Source organism: Zea mays, chromosome 4 (assembly GCF_902167145.1).
Source record: "Zea mays cultivar B73 chromosome 4, Zm-B73-REFERENCE-NAM-5.0, whole genome shotgun sequence".
In the NCBI taxonomy this organism is placed as follows: domain Eukaryota; kingdom Viridiplantae; phylum Streptophyta; class Magnoliopsida; order Poales; family Poaceae; genus Zea; species Zea mays.
In genome coordinates this window covers 176,810,170-176,837,587 of record NC_050099.1, presented here as the reverse complement: position 1 = coordinate 176,837,587, position 27,418 = coordinate 176,810,170, and the positions used below count along the sequence as shown (strand labels likewise).

General features: G+C 44.8%; 4 protein-coding genes across 6 annotated transcripts; 2 read left to right on the top strand and 2 right to left on the bottom strand.

Moving 5' to 3' along the window:
- Positions 1 to 3,692: 3,692 nt before the first annotated feature.
- On the top strand, positions 3,693 to 5,882 carry LOC100272773 (putative glutathione S-transferase family protein). 2 transcript variants are annotated; one of them, XM_020551352.3, is made up of 2 exons: positions 3,693 to 4,939; positions 5,077 to 5,882. In XM_020551352.3, exons 1-2 carry the CDS (start codon positions 4,224 to 4,226, stop codon positions 5,438 to 5,440), a joined length of 1,080 nt encoding a protein of 359 aa, XP_020406941.1. In that variant the 5' UTR covers positions 3,693 to 4,223; the 3' UTR covers positions 5,441 to 5,882. The 2 variants fall into 2 exon arrangements, with proteins under 2 accessions (XP_020406941.1, NP_001140698.1); NM_001147226.1 differs by having other exon boundaries at positions 4,219 to 4,939; positions 5,061 to 5,858.
- LOC100284011 (nicotinamide-nucleotide adenylyltransferase 1) lies at positions 5,800 to 8,064 on the bottom strand. Its single transcript, NM_001156909.2, has 10 exons — positions 7,909 to 8,064; positions 7,745 to 7,818; positions 7,555 to 7,640; positions 7,374 to 7,457; positions 7,206 to 7,290; positions 6,935 to 7,014; positions 6,722 to 6,823; positions 6,570 to 6,628; positions 6,346 to 6,478; positions 5,800 to 6,225 (listed from the first exon to the last, which is right to left on the bottom strand). Exons 1-9 carry the CDS (start codon positions 7,968 to 7,970, stop codon positions 6,361 to 6,363), a joined length of 750 nt encoding a protein of 249 aa, NP_001150381.2. The 5' UTR covers positions 7,971 to 8,064; the 3' UTR covers positions 5,800 to 6,225; positions 6,346 to 6,360.
- Positions 8,065 to 8,134: 70 nt separating this feature from the next.
- Positions 8,135 to 9,245, top strand: LOC103654122 (uncharacterized). Its single transcript, XM_008680953.4, has one exon. It carries the CDS (start codon positions 8,337 to 8,339, stop codon positions 9,150 to 9,152), a length of 816 nt encoding a protein of 271 aa, XP_008679175.1. The 5' UTR covers positions 8,135 to 8,336; the 3' UTR covers positions 9,153 to 9,245.
- A 1,215-nt stretch (positions 9,246 to 10,460) lies between these two features.
- Positions 10,461 to 17,753, bottom strand: LOC100280175 (protein kinase superfamily protein). 2 transcript variants are annotated; one of them, XM_008678914.4, is made up of 8 exons: positions 17,159 to 17,753; positions 16,058 to 16,171; positions 15,883 to 15,963; positions 15,295 to 15,666; positions 14,952 to 15,212; positions 12,523 to 12,912; positions 11,874 to 12,114; positions 10,461 to 11,586 (listed from the first exon to the last, which is right to left on the bottom strand). In XM_008678914.4, exons 1-8 carry the CDS (start codon positions 17,247 to 17,249, stop codon positions 10,911 to 10,913), a joined length of 2,226 nt encoding a protein of 741 aa, XP_008677136.1. In that variant the 5' UTR covers positions 17,250 to 17,753; the 3' UTR covers positions 10,461 to 10,910. The 2 variants fall into 2 exon arrangements, with proteins under 2 accessions (XP_008677136.1, NP_001146579.1); NM_001153107.2 differs by having other exon boundaries at positions 10,510 to 11,586; positions 15,295 to 15,669; positions 17,159 to 17,405.
- Positions 17,754 to 27,418: the final 9,665 nt, after the last annotated feature.

The window sequence follows — 27,418 nt, the reverse complement described above, 5'->3', positions numbered from 1 at the left end:
TGCTTGTACAGCTCCCCTCCTATCATGACATATGGACGAGCTCTTGCCTCTATCCTCCTGTTATAAGTTTCGTCATCTGAAAGGAATTTACCCTGAAGGTAAGAGATGATCTCAGTTCTCCAATCTTCGCTATAAACAGGAGATATATTGAGGACTGCTCTTTCAAGAAGTTCCACTGAAGGTGCTTTTATTGTTTCGAAGAACACATCCGAAGGTAAGGGCAGCCCCTGTGCTGCTGACTTAGCTAGCAAATCAGCATGCTCATTTTGTCCTCGAGGGATATTTTTGACAGAAAATCCTTCGAAGGAAGCTTTGACTCTTCGGACCGTGTCTAGATATTTTTCAAGTTTCGGATCTTTAGCCTTGCAACTCTTGTCGATATGACCCGAAACAACCTGGGAATCAGATTTAAGAATGGCCCTTCTGACTCCCATTGCTTTTAACTTCCGAAGACCCAAAAGCAGGGCTTCGTACTCAGTAATATTGTTTGTACAACTAAAATCGAGTCTCGCCGCATAACAAGTTTTAACTTTGGATGGTGAAACCAGCACAACGGCTGCTCCTGCTCCGAAGGTTCCCCAAGACCCATCACAAAACACTGTCCATACTTCGGCATCTTTATTTGTTTCTTCATCCTGAGCCCCTGGCGTCCAATCAGCGATAAAATCTGCCAACGCTTGAGACTGGATCGAAGATCTATGTACATAATCAATGCAAAATTCATTGAGCTCTGCGGCCCATTTTCCAATGCGCCCAGTAGCTTCTCTATTTCTCATAATATCCTTCAACGGCTGCGAAGAAGGAACAACAATATTGTATGCTTGAAAGTAATGCCGAAGCTTCCTGGATGCCATCAAAACAGCATATAACACCTTCTCCAATTCTGTATAGTTTTTCTTTGATATACTAAGAACTTCAGATACAAAATACACTGGGACCTGCTTCTTGACTTGGCCATCTAGCTTCTCCTGAACAAGCGCTGCACTTACCGCTGAGTGCGAAGCTGCACATATAACAACAAAGGAGCCCCTGGCGTTGGTGGAGTTAATGTTGTTAAATCTATCAGATATTGCTTCAGTTCCTCGAAGGATTTTTGTTGGCTTGGTCCCCATTGAAAGACTTCGGCTGATTTCAGCACTTCGAAGAATGGTAAATTTCTTTCTGCTGATCTGGATATAAATCTATTAAGAGATGCCAACCTCCCTGTCAATCTTTGGGCCCCCTTTTTTGTAGTTGGTGGCTCCATTCGAAGTATAGCTTCAATTTTACTTGGATTAGCTTCAATTCCCTTTGTTGAAACCAAGCATCCAAGAAATTTCCCCTTTTTTACTCCGAAGACACATTTTTCTGGGTTCAACTTTAGGCCAGCTTGTCTGAAACTGGCGAAGGTCTCCTGCAAATCAGCAATGTGATTTTCCTGTTTTGTGCTTTTTACAATGATGTCATCAATATAAGTTAGCACATTTCTGCCTATCTGAGACTGGAGAACCTTCGCAGTCATTCTGCTGAAACTTCCTCCAGCGTTTTTGAGCCCCTCAGGCATCCGAAGGTAACAATATGTTCCACTAGGGGTTATAAAACTGGTCTTTGGCTCATCCTCCTTCTTCATCCAAATTTGATGATAGCCTGAATAACAATCGAGAAGACTCATAAGCTCTGACGAAGCTGCTGCATCAACTAAAGAGTCTATCCTTGGTAAAGGGAATTCGTCCTTCGGACAGGCCTTGTTGAGATCTGTAAAATCGATACACATTCGCCATTTGCCATTGGCCTTTTTTACCATAACAGTATTAGCTAGCCATTCTGGGTACTTTACTTCTCTGATAACTCCTGCACTGAGGAGTCTTTTGACTTCATTACGAGCACCTTCGGCCTTGTCATCAGACATTTTCCGAAGCCTCTGCTTTCTGGGTCTGAAGGATGGGTCAACATTGAGCGAGTGTTCAATAACATCCCTGTTAACCCCGCAAAGATCATTGGCTGACCATGCAAAAACATCTTTGTTGTTGAACAAAAACCTTATCAAGGTTTTCTCCTGTTCTTCGGATAATTGAGAGCCCAACAGCACCCTCTACTCTGCTATGTCCTCACATAAGAGCATGGGCTTCGGCTGATCTGTTGAAGCTGCTTTCTCCCTTCTAAATTTGTACTGTTCACAAGCTTCAGCTCCATCTATGTTATGGATTGCTTTTGAGTTAGCCCAGTTTCCCTCAGCCCTTCTGGCAGCTTCCTGACTCCCATGAATAGCAATGGGTCCTTGATCCGAAGGTATCTTCATGCAGAGGTAAGCAGGATGAAGAATTGCTTCGAATGCATTGAGGGTGCCACGACCAATAATTGCATTGTAAGGGTATTCCATGTCAACAATGTCAAACACAACTTGCTCAGTTCTGGTGTTGTTGATGAATCCGAAGGTCACTGGCATGGTAATCTTGCCCAGTGCTACAATCTGTCTTCCTCCGAAGCCACAGAGAGGGTGTGTAGCATCATGAATCTTATCTTCTGGCTCTTGCATTTGCCTGAAGGCCTTAGCAAATATGATATCAGCTGCACTGCTTGTATCAACCAAGACATTGTGGACCAGAAACCCTTTGATAACGCAAGAAATAACCATAGCATCGTTATGAGGAAAATCCTTGAGCTGAAGGTCCTCCTGGGAGAAGGTGATTGGTATGTGGGACCACCTTGACTTGATGAAGGGTCCCTGCACTCCAACATGTTGTACCCTTCTCTGCGCCTCTTTCTTTTGCTTTTTGTTGGCTGGCTCTGAGCACGAACCACCTGTTATCGGGAGCAACAGCTTCGGAGCCGAAGCAGCTCCAGCTCGATCGTTGAACGAAGCCATCAGCTCAAAAAAGTGGAAGTGAGTTCACCGGAGGTGGGCGCCAATGTTGGGGACTTGTTCTCAAATGCTATAAATTAAGAACAAGGCAACATGAAATGTTAAATATTAATACCCTTCGTCCGCGGAAGCATTATTTCCCCAAGGATTTAATGAGCTCCGGACGAAGGCTATAAACGAAATATCACGAAGATCATGCCTTCGTGGTTAGACTTGAAAACAATATGAAGTAAAATACAGAACACAAAACATTATTGAAAGATATACCGAAAATGAATAACAATATTTTTATATATATTCTATTATATGAACCTAAATATTAAAACATAATATTTAGGTATATTTGTACCTTCGTCTTAGCAGAAAGCAATAATCCAAGCGTAATGTGCCGATGATTACAAGATTGCGTGAACAGTACAGAGGTACTGTTCACCTATTTATAGGCACAGGGCGTAGCCTGTGAGGAATTACAATTATGCCCCTCATAAGGGATTACAACGGTGACTCAAACATATATGGACTAAAAGGCCATTCTACTTTTATGTCGGTTTATAAATTCCGAAGCTTCATGAAGAGGAACCTTCGGTCATCTCATACGAACAGCTTCAGCCGAAAACCGCTTCTTCCTACAAGACCTTCGGCGACGAAACATAGTCCCAACACTGTAAACGAGGGGGGAAATCAGCTCATTTTCATAGTTTTATTAAGACGCGTCATATTTTACTAGTGTCTTAAGTTTGATAAATTATAGTCAAAAGCTATTAATGTTTATGATGTCAAAAATACTATTAAATTTAATATAAAATGTATTTTTACAATAGAGCGATTTAGAGTCATATATGAGGAGGACATATCCTGTGCAATCACTCATTTTGGTGCAAGCGTGCAATCAAACTATCCAGAGCATTCAATCTAGATCCAACGGTTTCATATGGAAGGGGTTAAAAGTAAAATAGGTACTATGTTTTAGGTGAAAGGGGTTAAATATAAAATAACAATCATCATTAGATCTAGATCGGATGCACCAGATCGTTTAATTGCATGCTTACACCAGGATAAGTGATTGCATAGGATATTTTCCCATATATGAGCATCATTCGTTAAAAATCGCTTTAACTAACTAGCACGTTTCAAAAGAAAAAAAATCGAGATGGATGGATTCTAAATATTTTTAAATTTAACTTGATTTATCTAAAATTCCAGCCTACTGGCCCACGTCTATACCCATCGTCTCTCGGATAGTCGAATCTATTCGCGGAAGCGGGCGAGACCGGGTGGCCCGATAGATGTCCAGGTACGGCCCATCCCAGCCTCTTCGATCTAATCGCTGCAGAGGGGAGATGGAGAGCCGTTCTATCTCCAGTAGAGAAGTCATTCGGACATGTGGGCCACATCTCCACCGCCGCTCCCACTCCAGCTCCGGCGACCGCCGCATCCTCGCTTCATCGCCCGCCGCCGTAACAAGCGGCTGGACCGCATCGCGGCCTCACAGGACCCGCTAACCGCGCTGACCCGGGTGCTGTGGGGAGGCGCGCTGCCGCCGGCGCAGCTCGTCGTCGCCGTGCGCCACGGCTGGACCACGGCGTGGCAGCTCCTGATGCGGCAGCTGGCGCCGTCCGACCCCGCGACGGGCGGCTTCGCCCGTGCCCCTGCCCGCTTCCCCGCCGTCGTGGGGAAGCCCAGCTCCCGGCTCCACCTCTACGTGGGCCTCCCCTGCCCCTGGGCGCACCGCGCCCTCGTCGTCCGCGCGCTGCTCGGCCTCGAGGCCCGCCTCCCGGTCTCCGTCGCCGTCCCCGGGGACGACGGCGCGTGGTCCTTCACGCCCGGCAGCCCCGACCTGCTCTACGGCAAGCGGAAGCTCCGGGAGGTGTACGCCCTGCGCGGCGGCGGGTTCGAGGGCAGGGCATCGGTGCCGATGCTTTGGGACGCCGAGCGCTGCGAGGTGGTCTGCAACGAGAGCATCGAGATCGTCAAGTTCCTCTGCGACCTCGCTGGCGACGGCGCCGGTGACCTCGACCTGTGGCCGCCGGAGCTGCGCCAGGACATCGACCGCTGGTACAGCATCATCTACCCCAGCGTCAACAACGGCGTGTACAGGTATATCAGATCGTCAATTGCAGCAACTGGATTCTCTGGTCCTCACTGCTAGTGGCTTTCAAATTGTCAACTGCAGCAACTGATAACTATGTCATTCTGTGACCAAATTGTCAATTCCAAGGTGTGGGTTTGCGCAGAGCCAGGAGGCGTACGACGCCGCGGCGAGCGAGCTGTTCGGCGCGCTCGACAGGCTGGAGGCCCACCTCGCCGGCTGCCGTTACCTGTGCGGGGACAGGCTCACGCTGGCGGACGTCTGCCTCTTCACGACGCTCATCCGATTCGATCTCGTCTACAACACGCTGTTCAGGTGCACCAGGCGGAAGCTGGCCGAGTACCCTAGCCTCCATGCCTACACGCGCGACATCTACCAGATGCCCAAGGTCGCCGAGACGTGCGACATGGAGGCCATCATGGCAGGATACTTCAAGACACTCTTCCCCCTCAACCCCGGCGGGATCCAGCCACACCCGCCGGCCACCTGCGATAGGGAGTCGCTCTTGAGGCCGCATGGTAGGGAGGCCTTGTCCTCTGCTGCTGGCACGCCGCTTGAAGCAGCTGCGGTTTCATAATTCATTCAGGCTTTGAACAAAACTTCTGAAACTGCAGAAAGAGTTTATAGTTCTACCAGATACTGATGCTTCAGCTTCACAGGATCAAATCACATCGCAGTAACTGCCATGTGCAAATTCTTATTTTGTCCATATAAGTCACTGGTTAATTATATTGGCAAGATCTGTGCTGCCAATGGTGATTATGATAGTCTCTTTGGATGAAGATATATTTGGTTCTGCTCAGTGTACCTAAACTAGAATACTTAGTGTAAAAAATCGCTCATGTTTGAACATGTAAATAAATTTTGTAAAGCAGTTGATCAGTTGTATAATGGCATGTGTTCTGTTCAATAGAATCCGTTACAGAGACATCTTTTGTCTGTGCTTATATACATCAGAACTGTCTGCAAATGAGGCTTAATTCTTTATGATATGTTTGTCTAACCGATGCTATATCCACGATTGCTATGTCAGAATAACCTTGGCATTTATATGGTTGTCAGAATTCATGTTGTATGTAGCACTTGATTCTGGCACAAAAGCAAAATTAATCAACATGCAACTCACTTCAACCTCCAGAATCAAATTTAACAAAAATATAGTAGTAATTTAAGTGGCCAGTTCCGTTTATTTCTGTGTTTGTGCGAAGTAATTGCCCAGAATGCACGGTCCAGATGGTATCCTGACTCCTGAGGTAGACGTCCACAGCCGATCCTTGTCGATTACAGAGTTTACCTGCATGATAGTGAAAATCTGCATCATAACGAAATATTCGAATGCCCATTCACATTGCGTGGATTGTTTACAAATACGATGTGTGCTCAAAGGTGAAGAAGACAGCATCTCAAATTTTACCTCCAAATACCTCTATTACAGCAATGCTATGTCGCCGCCATTGCCTTCCATAAACAGCTTGTGTTCTCTGATGTATTCAATTACTTCATCACTAGTGAGATACTTTATCGATAGAGATCTTCTTATGCAGTCTCTGAAATTCAGTCGTGCATAGATGCACACCAGTGTTCAATAAGCCACTACGCACATGAATGGCATAAAACTATCCACAAACTAATATCTACCTTACTCTGGATGAACTGATCTGATTTGGCACAATCTCATCAACCGAAATAATGTTATCCTGGAAAGGAGCTCAGAAATGATCGTATACAACAAATGTCAGTAAAGAAACTTTTCCTGCTTCCATTAAAATCCTCAGACAACAAGTTTGTACCCTGCATTCTTGCAATATATCGCTGTTGTCTATCAATTTTCCAACATCCTTTCCTTCTCGCCGTATGCATACGACACCAAAGTCCTGGCATATGGTTCTGACCTGGAAGCAAAAGTAGGTGTCATCAAACTAAGTTGACCAAGGAAAACCAAAATGCAACTAAATACCATGCCATAAGTTTGCAAAAAGGGCGCAAAAGCTCGAGATTTCTACCTGGTCTAGGATCCAAACACCTGGAGTGGTGAATGACTCGAGCAAGTCAGAGCCACATAAAAGCATTACCTTGAGGCTACCTGAAAGGATTAATTAGTAGTAGCTGATAAAAGGAAATATCACCACGTGTAAACTGTACACGTGGGATCCAACGGACACACACAAAAATAATCCGAGCTTAACGTTTGTGAACGCTTTATGATCAATAAAGCGGGGGAAACCTGTTTTCTGGAAAAAAAAACAAAGAATCCTCATATAGTCATATACATACCTTGGTCAGCTACACCATCCTTGCATAGTGAGTTTCGTATTCTCGAAAGAACGGTCAAAGTGCGCTGATAACCATTCTGCATTGCCTATCAAGACAAGACAAATATCCATATTATTCATACCATAACCCAAAGAAGCTTACAGCTGAGAGCATGTAAAACCAAGTTACCTCCCACGGATCAACCATCACAAAAGATGAGCTTTTGGACGCAAGTTCACAAAAGCGAATTCGGTGAGCAGCCGGTAAGAGGTCCTACACAACTTTCAAATCTAAACTCAGTTAAGAGAGCATCAGCATAAACGATACAGTTCCATATGCTTTTTTTTGCGAGGCCATACATAACATGTACCTTCTTCTTATATGCATCATTCACCGGAGACATGTAGCCGCCCAACACAGAATAACCTCGCAGCTCGAGTTCATCCTTTGCCAGCTCTGCATCAAACAGGGAGAGCAAGGAACTTCACTAGTCGCTCCCAAAGTCACGAACCGAAGGGGGTGCCAACTGCCAAAGAGGTGGCGGAAGCTTTGCAGCATACCAAACATGCGCAGGTGCATGTAGGTGGGAGGGTTAAAGCTCCCAGTGGCCACGAGCACGACGCCACCTCCGTCCCTGACGCATCAAGAGAACCCGGAGATCAGATGACAGACGAGCCCCCATCCACCACGTGATCGAAGAAGGACGAGACCAGATTTCTGCTACCTGTACGGTGCAGCGGAGAGCTTCTGTTTCGGGAGAGGCATGTCCCCGCCCACCTCCTCCATCGCCGGCGAGAGGAGACGAGGCGGCGCTGCGGTGCGTGGGTGTGGCCGTGGGGGGAGAAGAATCTGTCTCCTCGTCGCTGCCGCTGGGTAAAGCTCTTAATCGTGTCATGGGCTTTATTGGGCCAGGGCCTTTTGGTCACGGAAAGCGTAATGCCATGAGGCCCATCCGAGGCCGAAACGGTAACGCATGCATGCATGGCCCGGCTGCCAAATATGCAGCGTCTGCGCTGTGACCAACTGTGCAACCAGAGCATAGCAGCCTAAACTTGTCTCTACCATCTCCTATAATTTTCCACCGTCGCTGTGACCAACTGATGCTCCTCTCTTCGTTCGGACGCCTCCCCGTCCCCAGCTAGCCGGCGGGACATGATGCCGGCGCCGCCAGGCAACGTGGACGGGTCGTCCCCGTCGCACCTGCTTGAGGTGACCGTCATCTCGGCGCAGGACCTGCAGCGGCGGCGGCTGGGCCGGCGCGTGCGCGCGTACGCCGTGGCGTGGGCGGACGCGAGGCAGAAGCTGCGCACGGGCGTGGACCACGCGGGCGGCGCCGCGCCCACGTGGAACGACCGGTTCCTGTTCCGCGTCGACGGCGCCTTCCTGCGCTCCGAGACGGCGGCGGTGACCGTGGAGGTGCGCGGCGCGGGGGTCCTGGGCGGGGACACGGTGCTGGGCGTCACGCGCATCGTGGTGAGCACGTTCGTGCGCCCCGCCGGAGGCGCGCAGGTGGCGGCGCTGCAGCTGCGGCGGCCGCGCTCGCTCCGCCCGCAGGGGATCGTCAACGTGGCCGTCGCGCTGCTGGACGCCGCCCGCGCGCCGCCGCTCGACGGCGTGCCTGGCTCGCCCGACGCCGTCGCCGTCAAGGACCTCGTGATGCGGCGCCCGGCGGCGCCGCCGCTGCGCAAGGTGGGCGAGGCCAGCGAGGCCAGCGATGAGCCGGAGATGGGCGTGGACGATGGGCCAGCGCAAGGCGACCAAGAGGCGCGAAACAACCCGGAGCTGGTCGGTCAGTCCGGGCACCTGGACCCCAGGGGCACCGCCGTGGAGCAGAGGAAGCTGGAGCTGACGCTGGCGAAGTGGAAGGCGGAGATGTGGCCTGGCCTCAAGGAAGGCCGGCGCAGCGGCAGGCGGAGGCGGCGCCGGGCGGCGTTCTGCTTTCGGGGCAGCGGCGACTGGGACAGGTAGCAGCAGAGCAGACAGTGGCCCTGTTTGTTTCAGCTTTTTGGAGCTTCTGGCCACCAAAAGCTGCTGCGGACTGCCAAACGCTTAGCTTTTCAGTCAGCTTCTATAAAATTCGTTTGGTTAAAAACCATTCAAAATCAATATAAATAGATGATCGGTTGAGTCGTTGCAATAATAGAAATATGTCACTTTCTAGATCCTAAGTCCTATGGACATCTTTATCTTCCTCCGCACGTAATCTTAATGATACTCAGATTCTCTACACAGCCAGATTCTCTCCACAGCCAGATTCTCAGAAAAGCTAGTCAAAAAAAAGCTGAACCAAACAGGCCCAGTGATTGATCGACATGGAGCAGATGCATGCGCACGTATTTAAGTTTTTTACTTTTTTTTGTTAACAAAAGAAGAGGAAGTTTTAGGTCTGCAACTGCAGCAGTGATTCAGCACCATTGCCTGTTCAAGAAAGTACGAGTAGAAAATGTAACAGCATTGCAGGAAAACAATAAGAAATGACCACCACCATGCGTTGCGAAATCAAATCGCACCACTTGAGGGCTTGTTCGGTTATTCCTAATACACATGGATTGGATGAGATTGGAAAAAATTGAGAAGAAGTTTGACTTATTTGGAATTCAAACCCATCCAATCTAACTCAATCCACATGGATTGAGAGCTAACCGAACAAGCCCTGAACAGTGGGCAATCTCCAGCCCGAACATTATGCGGCCGCGGACGCACTTGCACGGTTAGACTGTGTCGAGCAGCTTCCCTTCCTCACCGCTATTTAAAATTTAACTTTGCAAACAATATTATCTATAATTTTACGTCTCCTATTTTATATTTTACATGATTCCTATTTTACATGATTTATTAAAGCGACGGTGTGACAACGCGCTGGTCTATAACTATAACATAAGGTTGTCTAAAGTAAATCATATTAAATAGCGAATTTTTACTGTAAATTATATATTTGTATATTAAAGTTTAAAATAAAGAATAAGATAAGATAACTGCGGTAACACAAAACGGCGGTCGGCGGGCAACCGCCGAATGAACGTTAGATACCATAAGTTATATAACAATATATATGCATAATTTATGGTTATTAAAAAAATAGGACATGGAGTGAACACGGAACCACGAATATCCACAATCGCAAGACCACAACTGATCATCACTTACAAGAAAACTACACAGGCACCACCAAAAAAAATTGAGGAACTGAGCCGGCTTCTCCCACGCGAGTAAGATCACTAAGGCTCGTTCGTTTTTGCTGGAACAGGATTAATTCAAAATCTTCAAAATTTATAGTAATTATTAAACGAATACAAGCTAGATTTATTCCACTCCTTCGTTCCATGCGAAACGAACAGGCCCTAACGCTTGTTAGTGACGAACTGCATCCAATACAACAACCTAGCCACAACAACATGATGTCCAGAATTCCGTCAAAGCCCTAAACCAGATTACACCAATCAGATGCATGAGCCGCATTTTTGCGAAAATTAGACAGCATCTGCCAACCCCATCCTCATTGCTTCCGGGGAAGAAGCAGAAGGCAAACAAGAAGAATAAGAAAGAAAAAAACACCTACACCCAAGGCAGGCAGGCATGCATGCATGTCCAAGGGTCACCACGAACTAACTGTACACTAACTAGCACGAGGCACGAATCATCGAGAGGTGATGACAAACCCCACCGCAGCCTCCAAGGTCAAACCGGAAGGTAGCGGCCTAACACTACTTCATTGGCTACTACTGATCAATGGCGCGGCAGGTGCCCATGCTCGCTAACACTGCCTCTAGAGCGGTAGGAGGCGGCCAGCTTCTTCTTCACCCGCAAGGGGCCTGATCTATTCTGCAGCACCGGTGGCTGGGCATGGGAGCCCGCCGACAACGCCGCGCGAGGGTCGCGCGGCCCTTCTATTCGGCCGGAACTGTAGTCCATGGTAACAAACGGCAGGGAGTTCCGGTAGTCCAGGCACCCAGAGCCAGAGGCCCCAAACCCCCAGCTCCCGCTCCCGAAGACCAGGTCTCCGTCGTAGCCACCGTCTTGGTCGGATGAGTTCCTCGGGCTGTAGGAATCGTCGCAGGCCTCGTCCGGATCACTGTAGATGAGCTTCAGTGCCTGGACGGCTTCGCCCATGAACGGCCTCTGCGATGGGTCCGCGTGCACGCACATGGAAGCGATGGACGCCACCTTAGCCACGTTGTCGAAGTTGAAGTTCCCTTCCAGAGAAGGGTCGATCAACTTCTCCAGGCCCTCCTTGTGGCTTAGCAGAGGACGGGCCCAGGTCACAAGGTTCTCGGGATCCTTCGACTCGGAGATGCTTACGGGCTTCCTTCCTGATAGAAGTTCCAGCAAGACAACCCCGTAACTGTAGACGTCGCTCTTCACAAGAAGATGACCCGTCATTGCATATTCTGGAGCAACATAACTGTGCAGTCAAAGAGATAAAAATTAAAATCGAGTCAAGTAAAAAAAGCAAGCCTACTGCTCACTCCATTCTTTTTTATTTGTAGCGGTTTAGTTCGAAAATAAACTAGCAGACAACAAATATTAGAGAACAGAGTTAGTACAATCTAACACAGCAAGATGCAGAAGACTGTACAAGTCAACAACTAACCATCACATGGTATTATTATAGGGCACCAGCAAAATTAAGGGCACCAACTTAAAAAACCGATTATTATATTAAGATGCAGTAAGCGAAGCGTGCCTTACCCGAAAGTGCCCATTACCCTGGTAGATATAGGTTGAGTTGCATTGGATGCTTCCCTTGCTAAACCAAAATCAGTAACTTTGGGAGTGAAATCTTCCTCTAACAAGATATTGCTGGCCTTGAAGTCACGGTGTATGACATGAGGGTTTGAATCTTCATGCAGGTATGCTAAGCCTCGAGCAGCCCCAAGAGCAATTTTCATCCTAACATCCCAGTTCAGCTTACCCTTAGCCTTGTCAGCGCCTAGACAGGAAAAAAAAACAAAGGCTAGGATCAACACAAAACAATCATGGCAAGTTAAAAAAAAAGATCCTAAACTAGGCACAAACATCCCAGAGGAAAGTGCAGACCTGTGCAGTTTTTGTTACTGAGTGCTGTGGTTATGTGGTTTCACTGAGACATCATCAGAGAAATTTTCAAGTTTTAAATTGAAACCACTAGTTAATATTGTGTGTGTGCGCATGTGTGTGTGTGCACTTCCTTAAAACTACACCATTAAAAAACTTCCATATTTAGAATGGCAGCTGATTCAGCCAATCCATGTTTGAACAGATTAAATAAGCCTCATCTGATTATTTTATGGATAGTATTGTAGCCAACGCTTTCCATTCAAGAGTCATCAGACCTAGCATTTCTATTTGACCCGCATACCATGAAGATGAGATTCCACACTTCCGTTGCGTATGAGCTCATACACAAGACATCTTTTGCTCCGATCAACGCAAATACCAATCAATTTGACAAGATTACGGTGGTGCAGTCGACTGAGCATTTCCACCTCCGCAATAAACTCACGGTCACCACTCCTGTCCTCCCTTGTAAGCAATTTAACAGCAATTTCGTTTCCATCCTCTATTGTCCCATGGTAGACACACCCAAAGCCACCTTGACCCAAAACTCTTCTCGAATCAAAACCATCTGTGGCCTTCTGAAGTTGGCCTAGTGAAAATGTCTTTACAGATGTTGTGCAAGTAGCCACTGTTGAAAACGCTGATGCTGACGCAGAGCTCACCATGCCGGTTGACAAAGTTGATCTAGCACCTGGATCATGCATTAAGTTATCAGTATAACCGCAACAATTTTAGAAGTAGCAAATTATTTAGTGTACTCAAAAAGTTGTACTTGTGTGACCTTTAGGGGTTAAAACGGTCGGTAAACACAAAAACCATTTCCGTTTTCATATTTTTCTTTAGAAATAAGATCGAAAACGGTAACTCCGAAAACGAAAACGACACCGATAATTCGGAAACATCGGAAACGAAAGTTTGGTACAAAAATTACATCGGTTACGGTCGGAATCGAAAATACGATCGGTAAATACCGTAACATGTACCTTCAATTGACTTCAAAAAATCACACAAGTTATACATTTACATAAAATTACTAATAATACATAAATATTCACAAATTCATGAAAGATTAAAGGATATCTCACAAAGTACTAAAGCAATATCTTACAAATACAAGTGCATACATATAGTTAGAGAGTCATAACACAATACCTTATAAAACGAAACTATCCGATTGAAAATAATTGATAACGATCAAAAACAATAAAACAATACCACACATCAAACTATGGAGCATAGTATAGCCATATAACTTGACCCATCATTAATATAAATAATAATTTATAAGACATTTTAATATAAGGTGGGAGGTCACAATAAACATAAGACAAGGTAATACAATAATAAAATCACTATTATGGATTTAAATAAAGCAGAGCCAAGATTTGTATAATGGCATGACACTAGTATTCTAATTGTACTCCTACTACTTGGCATAATCAACATAATTAGTTTCCTCTTGGCCCTTCTTATGTTCTCATACAAATTATGAATATATGTATCAAGAGTAATAACAGATAAGAAAACATAATAATATTTATAAAAATTTCAGACAATTCTAAACTATATACCATTAGATAGATCTTGATATTAGTAAAATAATAAAATTAGTTTCATATTTTTCTAAGCTAAGATGAATTTATTATAAATTTATAAAGATCGGTTCAGATTTAATATTTTTTCTGAAAAATACCGAATCTATTACCAATGGTAAAATACTGAATAAAAACGGTGATTTCCGTAAACGGTCGGAAGTGACCCAAACTGTTTCCGTTTTCGATTTTTTTCTACCGATTTTGTTTCCGTATTTTCAGTAACCGTTTCTATTTCCATTTAGCCCCAAATTTCGGTAAAATTTCGAAAACCCCGGTATCCGAAAATTACTGTTTCCGTTTTCACCCCTAGTGACCTTTCCCGACAGTTTTTGTTGTCAACCATATGCTAATAACAGTTTAGAAATGAAAAATTATTAATGCATGTTTATCATAAGGAAGTCAGTCAGGGTCTAAAAACTTACTGCCATAGATTACAACGAGACGTTTACTGCAGTGGGTGACTAAGTGAAATTATTATATACCAATTTTCATTTAACACAACTGCAAAGAAATACTTAATGATACTCCCACCACCGTGGAAATGGTGCCGAGTTTTTCCAACATTGACTACAAAAGTCTAGATTTGGCAACACGAAAATGATAATGAACGCTATAGAAAAAAATAGAATATCAGAGTGATGCTAACTCCTACCACAACCTTAGTTCAAAATATTTCCCAAGCAGCCATAAGCAATAGATAATTGACAAAGCATAAACAAACGAAGCCCAATTGAAGTAGGGAACATATCAAATGCAAACCATGTTTTGGTGCAAACCTCGTGCAAACCTACTAAAAAAAGTTTTAAAAAAATCTGAAAAAAACATGAATGTACATTTAAGCTTACCTCATCTATATACAAAATTTCATGGTCAAATTCATCTTACTCTAGCAGTTACAAAAAGACAAATTTTGGTGCATTTGAACTTTTACTGTTTGTCAGAAATTTTGTATTTTTTGTAACTGCCAGAGTAAGTTGAATTTGACCATGAAATTTTGTATATAGATGAGGTAAGCTCATAGGTACATTCATGTTTTTTTTCAGAATTCTTCTTAGTAGGTTTTCATAAGGTTTGCACCAAAACGTGATTTACATTCGATATGTTCCCATAAAAGTAATACTATTAAACACCATACCGTATCTTCTATTAACTGTTGGGGTAGTTGCAGGGTTCATATCCTCATGAAGCCGTCCAAGTTTCTTCCATCTTACTAGTAAGATCAGGACAACAGCACATGTCAACAGAAGTCCAAGAGAAGACCCTAACGCTACCACGACGATCAAAATATCTGATTTCTTGTGCTTTTTCATCTGATCAGGCACCTCTGCAGTTATAGGATCTTCGGTTCCTGAAGGATCCGATCCTCCAGGCACAGATGATGGTGGGGATTGCAATCCTGCGGTGACAAAGATGCATGACTATAAACATAAATCGAGCAAACAACCTAAGAAAGGGGTATTCCATGTGCAGGGCCTTACCATGATAGCTGACATTGATAACTTTATAATCTCCAAATATAGATGAATTTATCTGGACCTTTTTATCCCTGAACCTATCAGATATTAGGGATGCCGTATAAGTATCAAACTCTTCTCTTAGTGGCACCAAATAAATGGTCACCCGTGTCTTCTGGTCATCCTGGATACTTGCAACTGCAGCCATGATCTTCACTTGGCTTTGTTTAAGAAATGTCCCAGCTGCAACTTCAACTTCTAACTCAGCTATGCTCATGAACAGTAGGTAAGGAGCTAAGTCCAGATCAACGATAACACTAATAGGCTCGACACAGCCACAAGGGGAACCAATTGGTGTTGCAGTCAGTGGTTCAGTGCATATATAACTAGAACAACCTGCTAAAGATCAAAGGAATCATTCAATGAATAAAGGAAAGTGAAGACAATCATATATCTAGTCATAAGAATAGTTCAAACTTCAATAGCAACAGTACTAGATAAAAAGACCACAGAAGAATGACATAAGCATCAGAATCAGTAACACAATACAAGGACTCCTAACAAGATAAAATTGTGAAACAAGTAAATAAGTTGCACTGACAAACTGCAAACCTTCTGCTGAGGATGGTGAAGGGCCCTGATTTGACTCTCTATGGTGTGGGGGCTTGTGCGAATGAGAGCGCACATCAATGTCTGCAAATATAAAAAGGAAGTTAAACAGCGCTTGATAAAACATTTTAAGCTTTGAAATTGCAGTATTTAAGTTGTCATGGTCATGTTCATGTACCAGGAGATCCTGGAGACAGTGCCCTTGGAGGATATGAAGGGGAAATTCGAGGTCCAAACGATCTCGCTTCAGGGGGGCTAGATGGACTCGGTGCTGGGTTAGGCAATATAGTTCCTGCAGAATAAAGAGGGATTGCACTAGATAAAATTAATCAAACCTGGTGGAGGAAAATTATGTAGCAATCATATAATATATATATAAACATTGCATGCAGTGCAACAGTAACACCATACAGAGCTAAATGGCCAACATCCACCGGCAATAGGCAAACCTACATGATTGATATAGAAAGATAAAACCTCTTTTTTTTCTTCAAAAGCTTGAGTTCCCAAATAAACTTTATACTGCATCCAAAAATGATGTAGCTTTGCATGAGTTACTTTAATGCAAATTCAATACTCGTGCAATGGGTCTTTGCAAGAGTCACACCCAAGTTCCAACTGATGCCAAGCTAGAAAAAAAAAGGCACGCATGGTAAAGAAGCAACAGCCTCCATGCACAAACAAAACCAAAGCACAGCACTCGTACATTGCAACTTTTGCATCCAACAATCAATCCCATGTATCCTGAGCCCTTACTAGAACGAGTTGCAACGAGGTCCAACTGAGAGGAAGGCATGTGCCAGTCTAAGCAGAACCCCCATTCCAAAAGGCAGGCACACTACGCCACTCGCCAGTGGCCGCACACGCGCGCGCGGGGATGGGGACGAAGTGGGTACCGAACCCACCCCACCGACAGTATCGTAGGCCTCACGCGTCGCTAGATCCTTTCCGCAACGCGAAAACCATGCGGCCACACTGCAGTCTTAAAAAATTCCCCCACACACACGCACAAAAAAACGAATTCCGCGCCGAGCAGCAGAAATGCCAAGCTCCAGCAACGCACGCGCGCTCGGGCCAGCAGGAGCCGGAACAGCAGCGCTCCAGGCAAGGTCGGAGGTTTTCCGGTGGAATGCGGCACGAGACGCGGGGCCCCCGGTCGCCCACTCCTCCAAACAGAGCGACCCCGCGGAATGCAAGGGGGGAGTGGACACGGACAGGACTCAGTGGAGGAGCGAGCGGGAACGGGACAGGACAGGACAGTAGAGGGAAGTGTCGGTACCGTGGAGAGCGGAGGCCTCCGCGCGGACGAGCAGGAGGAGGAGGAGGGGGAGCGGCAGCAGGGCAAGCGAGGCGGCGCCGACGCCGCCCATCTCGGCGCGAGGCGCTACAGCATTGCCCGGGCGGTGGATCTGGAAGCTCGTGGCGGCGCCGGACCCGGGGATCGGCGACGAGATTGGCAGCGAGGCGAAGCGAGAAGAGCGCCGCTATCTGTATCAATCTACAGAATAGTAGTAGTAGTAGCTAGAGAGGGACGGGGAGAAGAGAGGAGGGTATGTGTGGGGGAACACGCATTAAATTGCCTCGGCTGCCTCTCTCGTTGTCGTTGGGTTACTTTGGTGGTCTTGCTGGCTGGCTGGCTGCTGCCAGCCACCGCCTGGGGACTGGGCGGGCGATCCAAGCAAGCGAGAGAGAGAGAGAGAGAGCAGGAAGCAGGGCGGGGAGAGTGACGCATGCACGCTGGATGGAACGCCTGCTGACTGCTGTGCCTGCGAGGGAAGGGGGGCGCCATTGCAGGCGTCGACGACGCGCTTGGTTGCCTTCCGAGGTCCCTGTCCCTGTCCCTGCGTATTGTAGATTATTGGACTTGGACTGTCACTTGGTCCTGGGCATGGACTCTAGTCAAAAGAGTTTTTTGTTCTTTTCCTCAACATCGTTTGACTTTTTTTTCTCTCTCCAGGCTGGGTCGAGAGAGAGATCATACAAGTTAGGTTGTCTCCAATAACACCATGCAAAGTTTATGTCTGTTAAATATGTAGAACAAAACCGCTCTATTTTGAGAATGAAACCGTTCTATTCTTCGTTTGGCAAGTATAACGAAGTCGCTCTATTTTTTTGTTTGGTTGAATAGTAAAATAGAGCGGAGCCGCTCGATTCTTTGTTTGGTTGGAGAGACATATGAGTGTAGAGGAGAGAAGTGGGAGGAGAGCGCTCGCATCCGACCATTTTGGTGGAGCGGGAGCACTCCAACTATGTATGATAAATTTTAGTATGGAGACTACAGGAGCCGCTCTGCTCTCTTTTGTTGGAAACCAAATATCCAAAAAACTAGAATCGAGCCGTACTATTCTTCTTCACTCCTCAACATAAGGGTGTGTTTGGTTAAGAAGTGGAGGAGAATAGAGTGGCTCTATTTCAATTTTCTGGACGTTTGGTTTCCAACAAAATAAGAGTGGAGTGGCTCCTGGATCTCCATATGAAAATTTACTATAAGTAGTTGGAACGCTCCCGCTCCATAAAAACGACCAGATGCGAGCGCTCTCCTGGATGTGAGTGCTCTCCCTCCTCTCCTCCCCTCTATACTTATACGACTCTCGAACCAAATAAATAATGGAATGATTCCGCTCTATTTTACTCTTCAATCAAACAAAAAATGGAGCGACTATGTTTTAATTGCCAAACGAAGAATAGAACGGCTCTGTTCTCAAAAACTTGAATGGAACCGCTCTATACTAATTAACTCTCCAACCAAACGCATTTTAAGAGTTCCAATGAACGTTGATGGAAGCTGAAAGCATCTAGGCCCCTGGTTGGTTTTAGTGATTAATGACAACGTAATATTATATGTGACTAACGTGTGTTTTGCAGAGACAAATGGTAAGTTAGGTCACATGACAGGTAAAAGCACTACAATGTGAAAGCAATCCCGGAGATAAGAACTCGAAGCGACGGCTAAAACGACGGAACAAAAGGTGAAGGTCTACGGAGTCCGAGTGTCAAGGAGATGTGGACACTCGCGATTTAGTTAGGTCTTTTATTCTCTTTTAGCCGTACTATAAAGAGGGGTTGTCGATGAGTAGTTTGACCAAGAGAGTTCTAGTGTAGTGTTGGTGCACAATCACACTCATACACAGTGCTAGGTGTCACTCTAGAACTCACATACAAGTTAGAGCGAAAACCGATTTGAAAATCAGCTGAAAAACAAGACTTAGGGTTTCTGGCTTTGGGGCACCGGACTGTCCGGTGTGCACCGGACTGTCCGGTGCACCCTCTGCCAGGTGGGACCAGGCTGGTTCACAGCAGAGCCTTCCCAGTCGCAGAAACCCGAGAGCGCTGCCTTCGGAGATGAATTTTAGTGGCACACCGGACATCGCACCGAACTGTCCGGTGTGCACCGGACAGTGGACTGTTCACTGTCCGGTGCGCCATGAGTCCAACGGCTCTGTGTCAGAACTAGCCGTTGGAAGTGACCGTTGGCGCACCGGTGGCGCACCGTTGGCGCACCGGTGGCGCACCGGACTGTCCGGTGCGCCATCGCGCAGCAAGTTTCCTGTAACGGCTAGTTGGTGGGTGAGGGCTATTTATACCCCTTCCACCCACCATATTCAATGTCTTGCACTCCACACTTATTCCAGCACCTTGGTAGAGTATTGCAAGCACCAAAAGCCTAGTGAGGAGATTAGAGAATCATAATCCGCGCTTGTTCCTCATTAGCGCTAGTGAGAGCCACCTAGAGCACACACCACTTGCATTAGGCTTCTCTTGGTCAAGCGAAAGTCTATGGCTTGTTACTCTTGGTGATCGGCATCACCTAGACGGCTTGGTGGCGTTGGGAGCTCGGTGATCACCGTGAAGATCTTGTTGGTGACCCGGCTCAAGTTTGTAAGCGGTCTCGAGGGATCCACCGCGCCGGAGTGGCAAAGGATCATCTCGTAGTGAGCACTTGGTTCTTGCGAGGACCAAGGGGGAGCGATACCCTTGCGCGGGTGCTCCAACGAGGACTAGTGGAGAGTGCCGACTCTTCGATACCTCGGGAAAAATTGGAGGAGTCTTCTAAACTTTGCTTTACATTCCGCACTTAATTCAAGCTATTTACTTTGTGTATTTGTTTAGCAAGTATTTGAAGCATTGTTTTAGCCTTGTTACATTTCTAGTATTATTTTCTTAGTGCTAGTTGTTGGGGTGAAGTTGGGCTCTTGTTTAGCTCTTGCTTAGGTTTTAATTAGTGTTGATTTTTAGAAAAGCCCAATTCACCCCCCCTCTTGGGCATCGTGATCCTTTCAATTGGTATCAGAGCCTTGTTGCTCATAGATTAGCTTAACCGCTAGAGTTACGATGTCCGGTGGGGATGGACCTCCTCCCGTTTTTGATGGTGACGATTTTCCTTATTGGAAAATTCGTATGGAAGCATACTTAGAGGCTATAGACATTGGTGTCTATAAAGCCGCCACACAAGGGTTTCCCCAACCTAGAGATCCCACAAATCTTGTAGGTGATGAGTTCAATTATGAGAAATGGAATGCGAAGGCCAAAAACACCCTTTTTAGAGGCCTTTGCAAAGATGTGTTCAATAGAGTTCGGAATCATAAAAATGCTCATGATTTGTGGATGGACATTTGTGCTCTACACGAAGGAACTAGAAGTGAACGTGAGGAAAGATATCACATAGCTATGCGAAAGTTAAATTCTTTTGAAATGCTTGCTAATGAAAATGCAAACGCTATGTACTCACGACTTAATATTCTTGTAGAGGAAGTCAATGGATTGGGGCTTACTCAAATCTCACAACCGGATGTTGTGAGGAAGATTCTCAGTGTCCTCCCAATAGACAAATATGGACACATTGTCACTGTGCTACATCAAATGGATCTTTCGGTTACCACACCTACACAAATTTTGGGAAAGATCAATGCCCATGAAATGTACATGCACATCAACGACAAAGAAGAATCATCTTCCAAAAGAAAGGATTTGGCCCTCAAAGCAAATCATGAAAGAAAAGGAAAAGCAAAAATACAAGTTGAGGAAGAATCCTCAAGTGATGATGACCTTGATGCAAACATTGCCTTGATGGTAAGGAAGACCACCAAGATGTTGAAGAAGCTAAATAGAGAAGGCATCAAATTTGATTCAAGGAAGAAGAAGTTCTTTTCCAACAAAAGAAAGCCCATCTCTGAGATGGACTGCTACAACTGTGGTGAGCTTGGTCATCTTGCTCATCAATGCAACAAGCCCAAGAAGAACAAGTTCAAGGGCAAGAAAGAAGACGACAGTGATGATGAAAAGAAGGAAAAGAAATTCTTCAAGAGGAAGGATGGGAAGCAAAAGAGGTTCCACAAGAAGAAGAATGGAAAGGCCTATATTGTTGGTGACTGGCTCACCGACGTCGAATCATCAAGTGGATCTTCTTCAAGTGAAGAAGAGGATGATGAAAAAGTTGCGGCCATCGCCGGGGACTTCTCTTCACCACCACCATCGCCATCATCCACTTCTCACCTGTGCCTTATGGCTAAGGGTGAACGAAAGGTACAAAATGATATTGATGATGATAGTGATAGTGATAGTGATGAAGAATTTGCTTCACCTTCATATGATGAGTTAGCTGACTTACTTAAAGAATATACTCAAATCATTAGAAAGTCAAAAGCTAAATGTGATAGGTTGAAAAATGAAAATGAATCTTTAAATGCCAAGTATGACATAGTTATAAAGGCTAGTGATGAAATAAAAGAAGAAAATAAAACTATGTCATCAACTGTAAATGAGCTCACAATCTCCCTAAAAGATGCTAAGGAAAAATATGACAAATTAAATGAAGCTAATAGGGAGTTGCAAAATAGACTAGTTAAGATCAAGGAAGACTATACTCAAATTAAATTTGATCATGACAATCTTCTTGTTGAAAATGAACTTTTATCTTGCAAAACACATGAGGCTATTAACCCTGTTGTTAAGCTTGATGTAGCAACCTCATGTGATGATTTGATTCAAGAAGAGCAAACTAGTCTACATGCTGAATTGACTGAAAAAGTTGAAGTCCTGACTTTAGACAACCAAAAATTGAAGAATTATTTGACTGATGCAACTACTAGAGGAAAAGTTGCTATTGAGAACAATGATTTCAACAATGAGTTGGCAGTGGATAATCAAAGGCTTAAGAATGAGGTCAAGAAACTAAAAAGTGAAAATGAACATCTTGCAACAAGTGTGCAAAAGTTCAACAAGGGTCAATACCTCCAAAATGAGCTGCTTATGAACACTGTTATGAAAAATAACAAGAGTGGTATTGGATACAATGCTTTTGTGCAAAAGAAATCTATCACTCAATACAAGCCAAAGCAGACTCACAAGCCTATCAAATGCTTTGAGTGTGGAAATGAAGGTCATTTTGCCCACAACTGCAAAGCTAAACCACCAACTCCCTTGCCTAAGCACTCAAGACCATTTGCTTTCAATGCTCACTATGTTCTAAGAAAGGTTGCAAATGGAAAGATTAAGGTTACATTCCTAGGTCCACCAAATAAGAGTAGACCTAGACAAATCTGGGTGGCAAAGTCCTTAATTGAGAGAGTCACTGGTCCTATGCAATATAGGGCTCTCAAAACTCAAGCTTGAATTGTCTGTGAATGTAGGTGAACTACAAGACCGGTGGGAGCCATTGGGTTATTGACAGTGGATGCACACAACATATGACAGGCAACCCACGGATGTTCACCTCATTAGATGAGAATGTTGATGGTCAAGATAAAATCACATTTGGAGACAACTCAAAAGGAAAAGTACAAGGACTTGGCAAGGTGGCAATCTCAAATGATTTATCAATATCAAATGTTCTCTTAGTTGCACCTTTGAGCTTCAATTTATTATCAGTGGGACAACTCTGTGATCTTGGACTTCAATGCTTATTCACTCCATCAGAGGTTATTGTAACAAAAATGGATGATGAATCAATGGTATTCAAGGGATTTAGATACAACAACCTCTACTTAGTGGATTTCACTTCAGAAGATGCAGACTTAAGAACTTGCCTCTTCACCAAAGCTTCTCTTGGATGGCTTTGGCATAGGAGGCTTGCACATGTTGGAATGAGCACACTCAAGAAGGTATTAAAGAAAGATATGGTTAGAGGATTAAAGGATGTGGTGTTTGAAAAAGACAAGCCATGCAGTGCATGTCAAGCTGGAAAGCAAGTTGCTAATACACATCCCACTAAAGCTTTCATGTCAACATCAAGGCCACTGGAACTACTTCATATGGATTTATTTGGACCTACAAATTATGTCAGTGCCGGTGGCAACCTCTACTGTCTAGTGATTGTTGATGACTTCTCAAGATACACTTGGGTGTTCTTTCTCCATGACAAATCTGAAGTTGCATCTATATTCAAGAAGTTTGCCAAGAAAGCTCAAAATGAATTTGATTGCAAGATTAAGAAGATCAGAAGTGACAATGGCAAAGAATTTGACAACACCAACATTCATGAGTACTGTGATGAAATTGGGATCAAGCATGAAGTATCTGCCACATATACACCTCAACAAAATGGAGTTGTTGAAAGGAAAAATAGGACCTTGATCACTCTTGCAAGAACAATGATTGATGAGTATAACACACCGGAGAGGTTTTGGGCTGAAGCTGTCAACACTGCTTGCTATGCATCAAACAGACTATTTCCTCACCGGCTACTTGCGAAGACTCCTTATGAACTGCTAAATGGGAAAAAGCCAGACGTCTCTTTCTTCCGGGTGTTTGGGTGCAAATGCTACATCTACAAAAAACGCCATCATCTAGGGAAGTTTCAAAGACGTTGTGATATTGGTTTTCTTTTGGGTTATTCATTAAAGTCCAAAGCATATCGAGTATTCAACCATGCCACTGGCGTGGTAGAAGAAACATATGATGTGGAATTTGATGAGACTAATGGCTCCCAAGGAGCACTTGAAAATCTTGATGATGTAGGTGATGAGCCACTTAGGGAAGCAATGAAGAACATGCCTATTGGAGCTATCAAACCAAAAGAAGATGAAGAAGAGGTGCAAATCATTGACAGGCCTTCTTCATCAAATGTACCACAAGATGATGAAAAAGATGAGAGGCATGCAAATGAAGATACTTTTGTCTCTCATGAACAAGCAAGGGTACAAGCCGAAGATGTTGATGCTCCAGGATCTTCTTCCCAAGTGGTTGACAGGAGAAACTCATCACTACTTCAAGCTCATCCTCAAAACCAAATCATCGGGAGTCCTTCACAAGGGGTTATTACTCGATCACATAGACATGCTAATTTTATTGAACATCACTCTTTTGTTTCTTGTGTTGAGCCTACTTGTATAGATGAGGCGCTACAGGATCCGGACTGGGTGAATGCCATGCATGAAGAACTTAACAACTTCACCCGTAACGAAGTTTGGACCCTGGAGAAGCCCCCACAAGATGCAAGAATCATTGGAACAAAGTGGGTGTTCAGAAACAAACAGGATGATCAAGGCGTGATTGTAAGAAACAAGGCAAGACTTGTCGCAAAGGGATTCTCTCAAGTTGAAGGCTTAGATTTTGGAGAGACCTTTGCACCGGTTGCTCGACTGGAAGCCATCCGTATCCTACTTGCATATGCATCATGCTATGATATAAAACTTTATCAAATGGATGTAAAAAGTGCATTTTTAAATGGCTTCATAAATGAACTTGTATATGTTGAGCAACCGCCTGGATTTGAAGACCCTAGATATCCTAACCATGCTTACAGGTTGTCCAAGGCGCTATATGGGCTAAAGCAAGCTCCAAGGGCTTGGTATGAGCGTCTTCGCGACTTCCTCATCGAAAAGGGCTTCAAAATCGGGACCGTCGACACAACTCTCTTCACAAAGAAACATAACGGTGATATTTTCATTTGTCAAGTATATGTTGATGATATAATCTTTGGCTCGACAAATGACTGTCATTGTAAGGAATTTGGTGAGTTGATGTCGAAGGAGTTCGAGATGTCAATGATTGGTGAGCTAACATACTTCCTCGGCTTTCAAGTCAAGCAAATGAAGGATGGTAACTTTCTCTCACAAGAGAAGTATACCAAAGACTTGTTAAAAAGATTCAACATGGAGAAGTGCAAACCAATCAAGACCCCCATGCCTACAAATGGACATCTCGACTTAGATGAGGGAGGTAACCCGGTTAATCAAACTCTCTACCGTTCTATGATTGGTAGTTTATTATACCTTACCGCATCTAGGCCCGATATTATGTTTAGTGTCTGCATGTGTGCTAGATTTCAATCTAATCCTAAGAAAGCTCATCTTCGCGCCGTTAAGAGAATTCTTAGGTATCTCAAGCACACCACAAGCGTTGGTCTGTGGTATCCCAAAGGAGCTACTTTTGATTTAATTGGCTATTCCGATTCGGATTATGCCGGTTGCAAGATTGATAGGAAAAGTACTTCTGGGGGATGCCATCTGCTTGGTAGATCACTAGTTTCATGGACATCCAAAAAGCAAAATAGTGTTGCCTTGTCAACTGCCGAAGCGGGATACATTGCCGCAGGTGCTTGTTGCACACAGATTTTATATATGAAACAAACTCTTCTAGACTATGGTGTAGTTCTAGAAAAAGTACCTTTGTTGTGTGATAATGAGAGTGCTGTTAAAATTGCTAATAATCCTGTACAACACTCTCGCACCAAGCACATTGATATCCGTCATCACTTCCTTAGAGATCATGTTGCTAAAGGAGATATTATTTTAGAAGGAGTGAGGTCGGAAGATCAATTAGCGGATATTTTCACTAAGCCACTTGATAAGACCCGCTTTTGCATGTTGAGGAATGAACTAAATATCCTTGATCTCAGAAATTTTATGTGAAATGTCAAATGGTGTTGTCACTTGCATTGCATATTTAAATTCCTTGTATTGCATCTAGGGCTTGTCTAACCTAGTTGAGATAACCGCCAATAAAGCGAGTGAAAAAGCTTAACTCGGGTCAAACTTGACAAGTCTTAGTTTTAAGCTTTTAGCACTTAAATTCTTACTTTCAAGCAATTATTGATTCTTGAAATATGCATGAGGTACTGCACTTAGGGGGAGTATTCAAAACTCAAATCACTCATGAAAAACCCCTAGTGCAAACCAAAATGCAAATTTCACCATTTGCCTATTTTCTCTAAAAATTATCTAGCCTATGGCAAAATATTTTGAAAAGTATATGAGGGTGCCAATACCTGTCCCAACAAGTGTTCTTTTGTGTGATTATAAGTTGGGATTTGGTTTGGTTAGGAGTTAGATAGAAAAATTCAAAATTTTCCAAACTCCCCTCTGTCTGGGCTCACCGGACAGTCCGGTGTGCACCGGACACTGCACTGTGCAATGTCCGGTGCACCGGCAGCCGCGCGCGAAGTTCCTCTTTTCCTGTGCGTTGTCCGGTGGTTCACCGGACATCTACTGTGCGCTGTCCGGTGTGCACCGGACAGCCACTGTAGACTGTCCGGTGTGCCCATCTCGCGTTTTAAAAAATCGCCCCCAGCCCGACCGAGCCAGGGGCTCTGTCTCATTTCTTCTCCCAGCCGCAAGCTCTCTGTCTCCAGGCGCCTCGTCTCTGCTTTGCGGTAGTCCGGCGACCTCTCCGGCGGCCACCATCTCCGGCCATCATCGCCGGCGACCTCGCCTCTCTCCATCTCCCCCTCGGTGAGCAGCTTCTCCTCTCCCCTTCTCTCAGTTCTTCTCTGTTCTCGGTGGGCAGTAAAGCTCTTCCCTCTCTCCTTTTGTGGTTAACTCAAATTTCTGTGAAATCCTGTGAATCCAATTGGTGGTTTGTGCTCTAATGTCTCTGTTGTGTATCCCTGCAAACTCTTAGCTCCTTCGGGAGGGCATTCCCACCTCAAATGGCCATATACCTAAAACCCTAAATCCCCGCCCACCAAGTGCTCGGTGAAATGCCCAAACCAGCCAAACTTGCTCCAATTGAACCCAAATTTTTCAGGCACCTTCACCACACTTCCAGTAACCTACTTGCCAAATTTCACGCCAATCCGAGATCCCAGGCTTAAATTTAACCAAAATTCTCGTTTTGCACGATCGTTTCCGAGCCGAGTCCCCAAAACCCTATTTCTTCGCCTAAATTCAAACCAAGCACACACTTCACTCATATTGACCTATATAAACCTATTCGTGAAGTATCGGCTCAATCCCATATCGTTTTGTGCCTCAATTTGAATTCCAATCATCCTATGTCTCTATTTGTCCGTCAAACGTCGTTTTCACGGCTTTTGACTTATCGATCGTCCCATCTCGTGCCATATCTCTTTGTGTATGTATTTATTCACATTTCATATGCTTATGACTATGTGACTAATACGTGCTCACCTCTTCTGTCATTTCAGTGACCTTGTGTGACCGTGTGCCGTCTCCCGTCCTGCCTGGATCGTCACCTCTCGTGTGACCTTCCCAGGTAGACATCTCACTCTTTGCTAAATACATCGGTCACTTTTGCTCTGTGCTTAGTCTCTCTATCTCGTTTGCAGACTTTAGTTCAGGATGCCGCGCACGAAGAATGC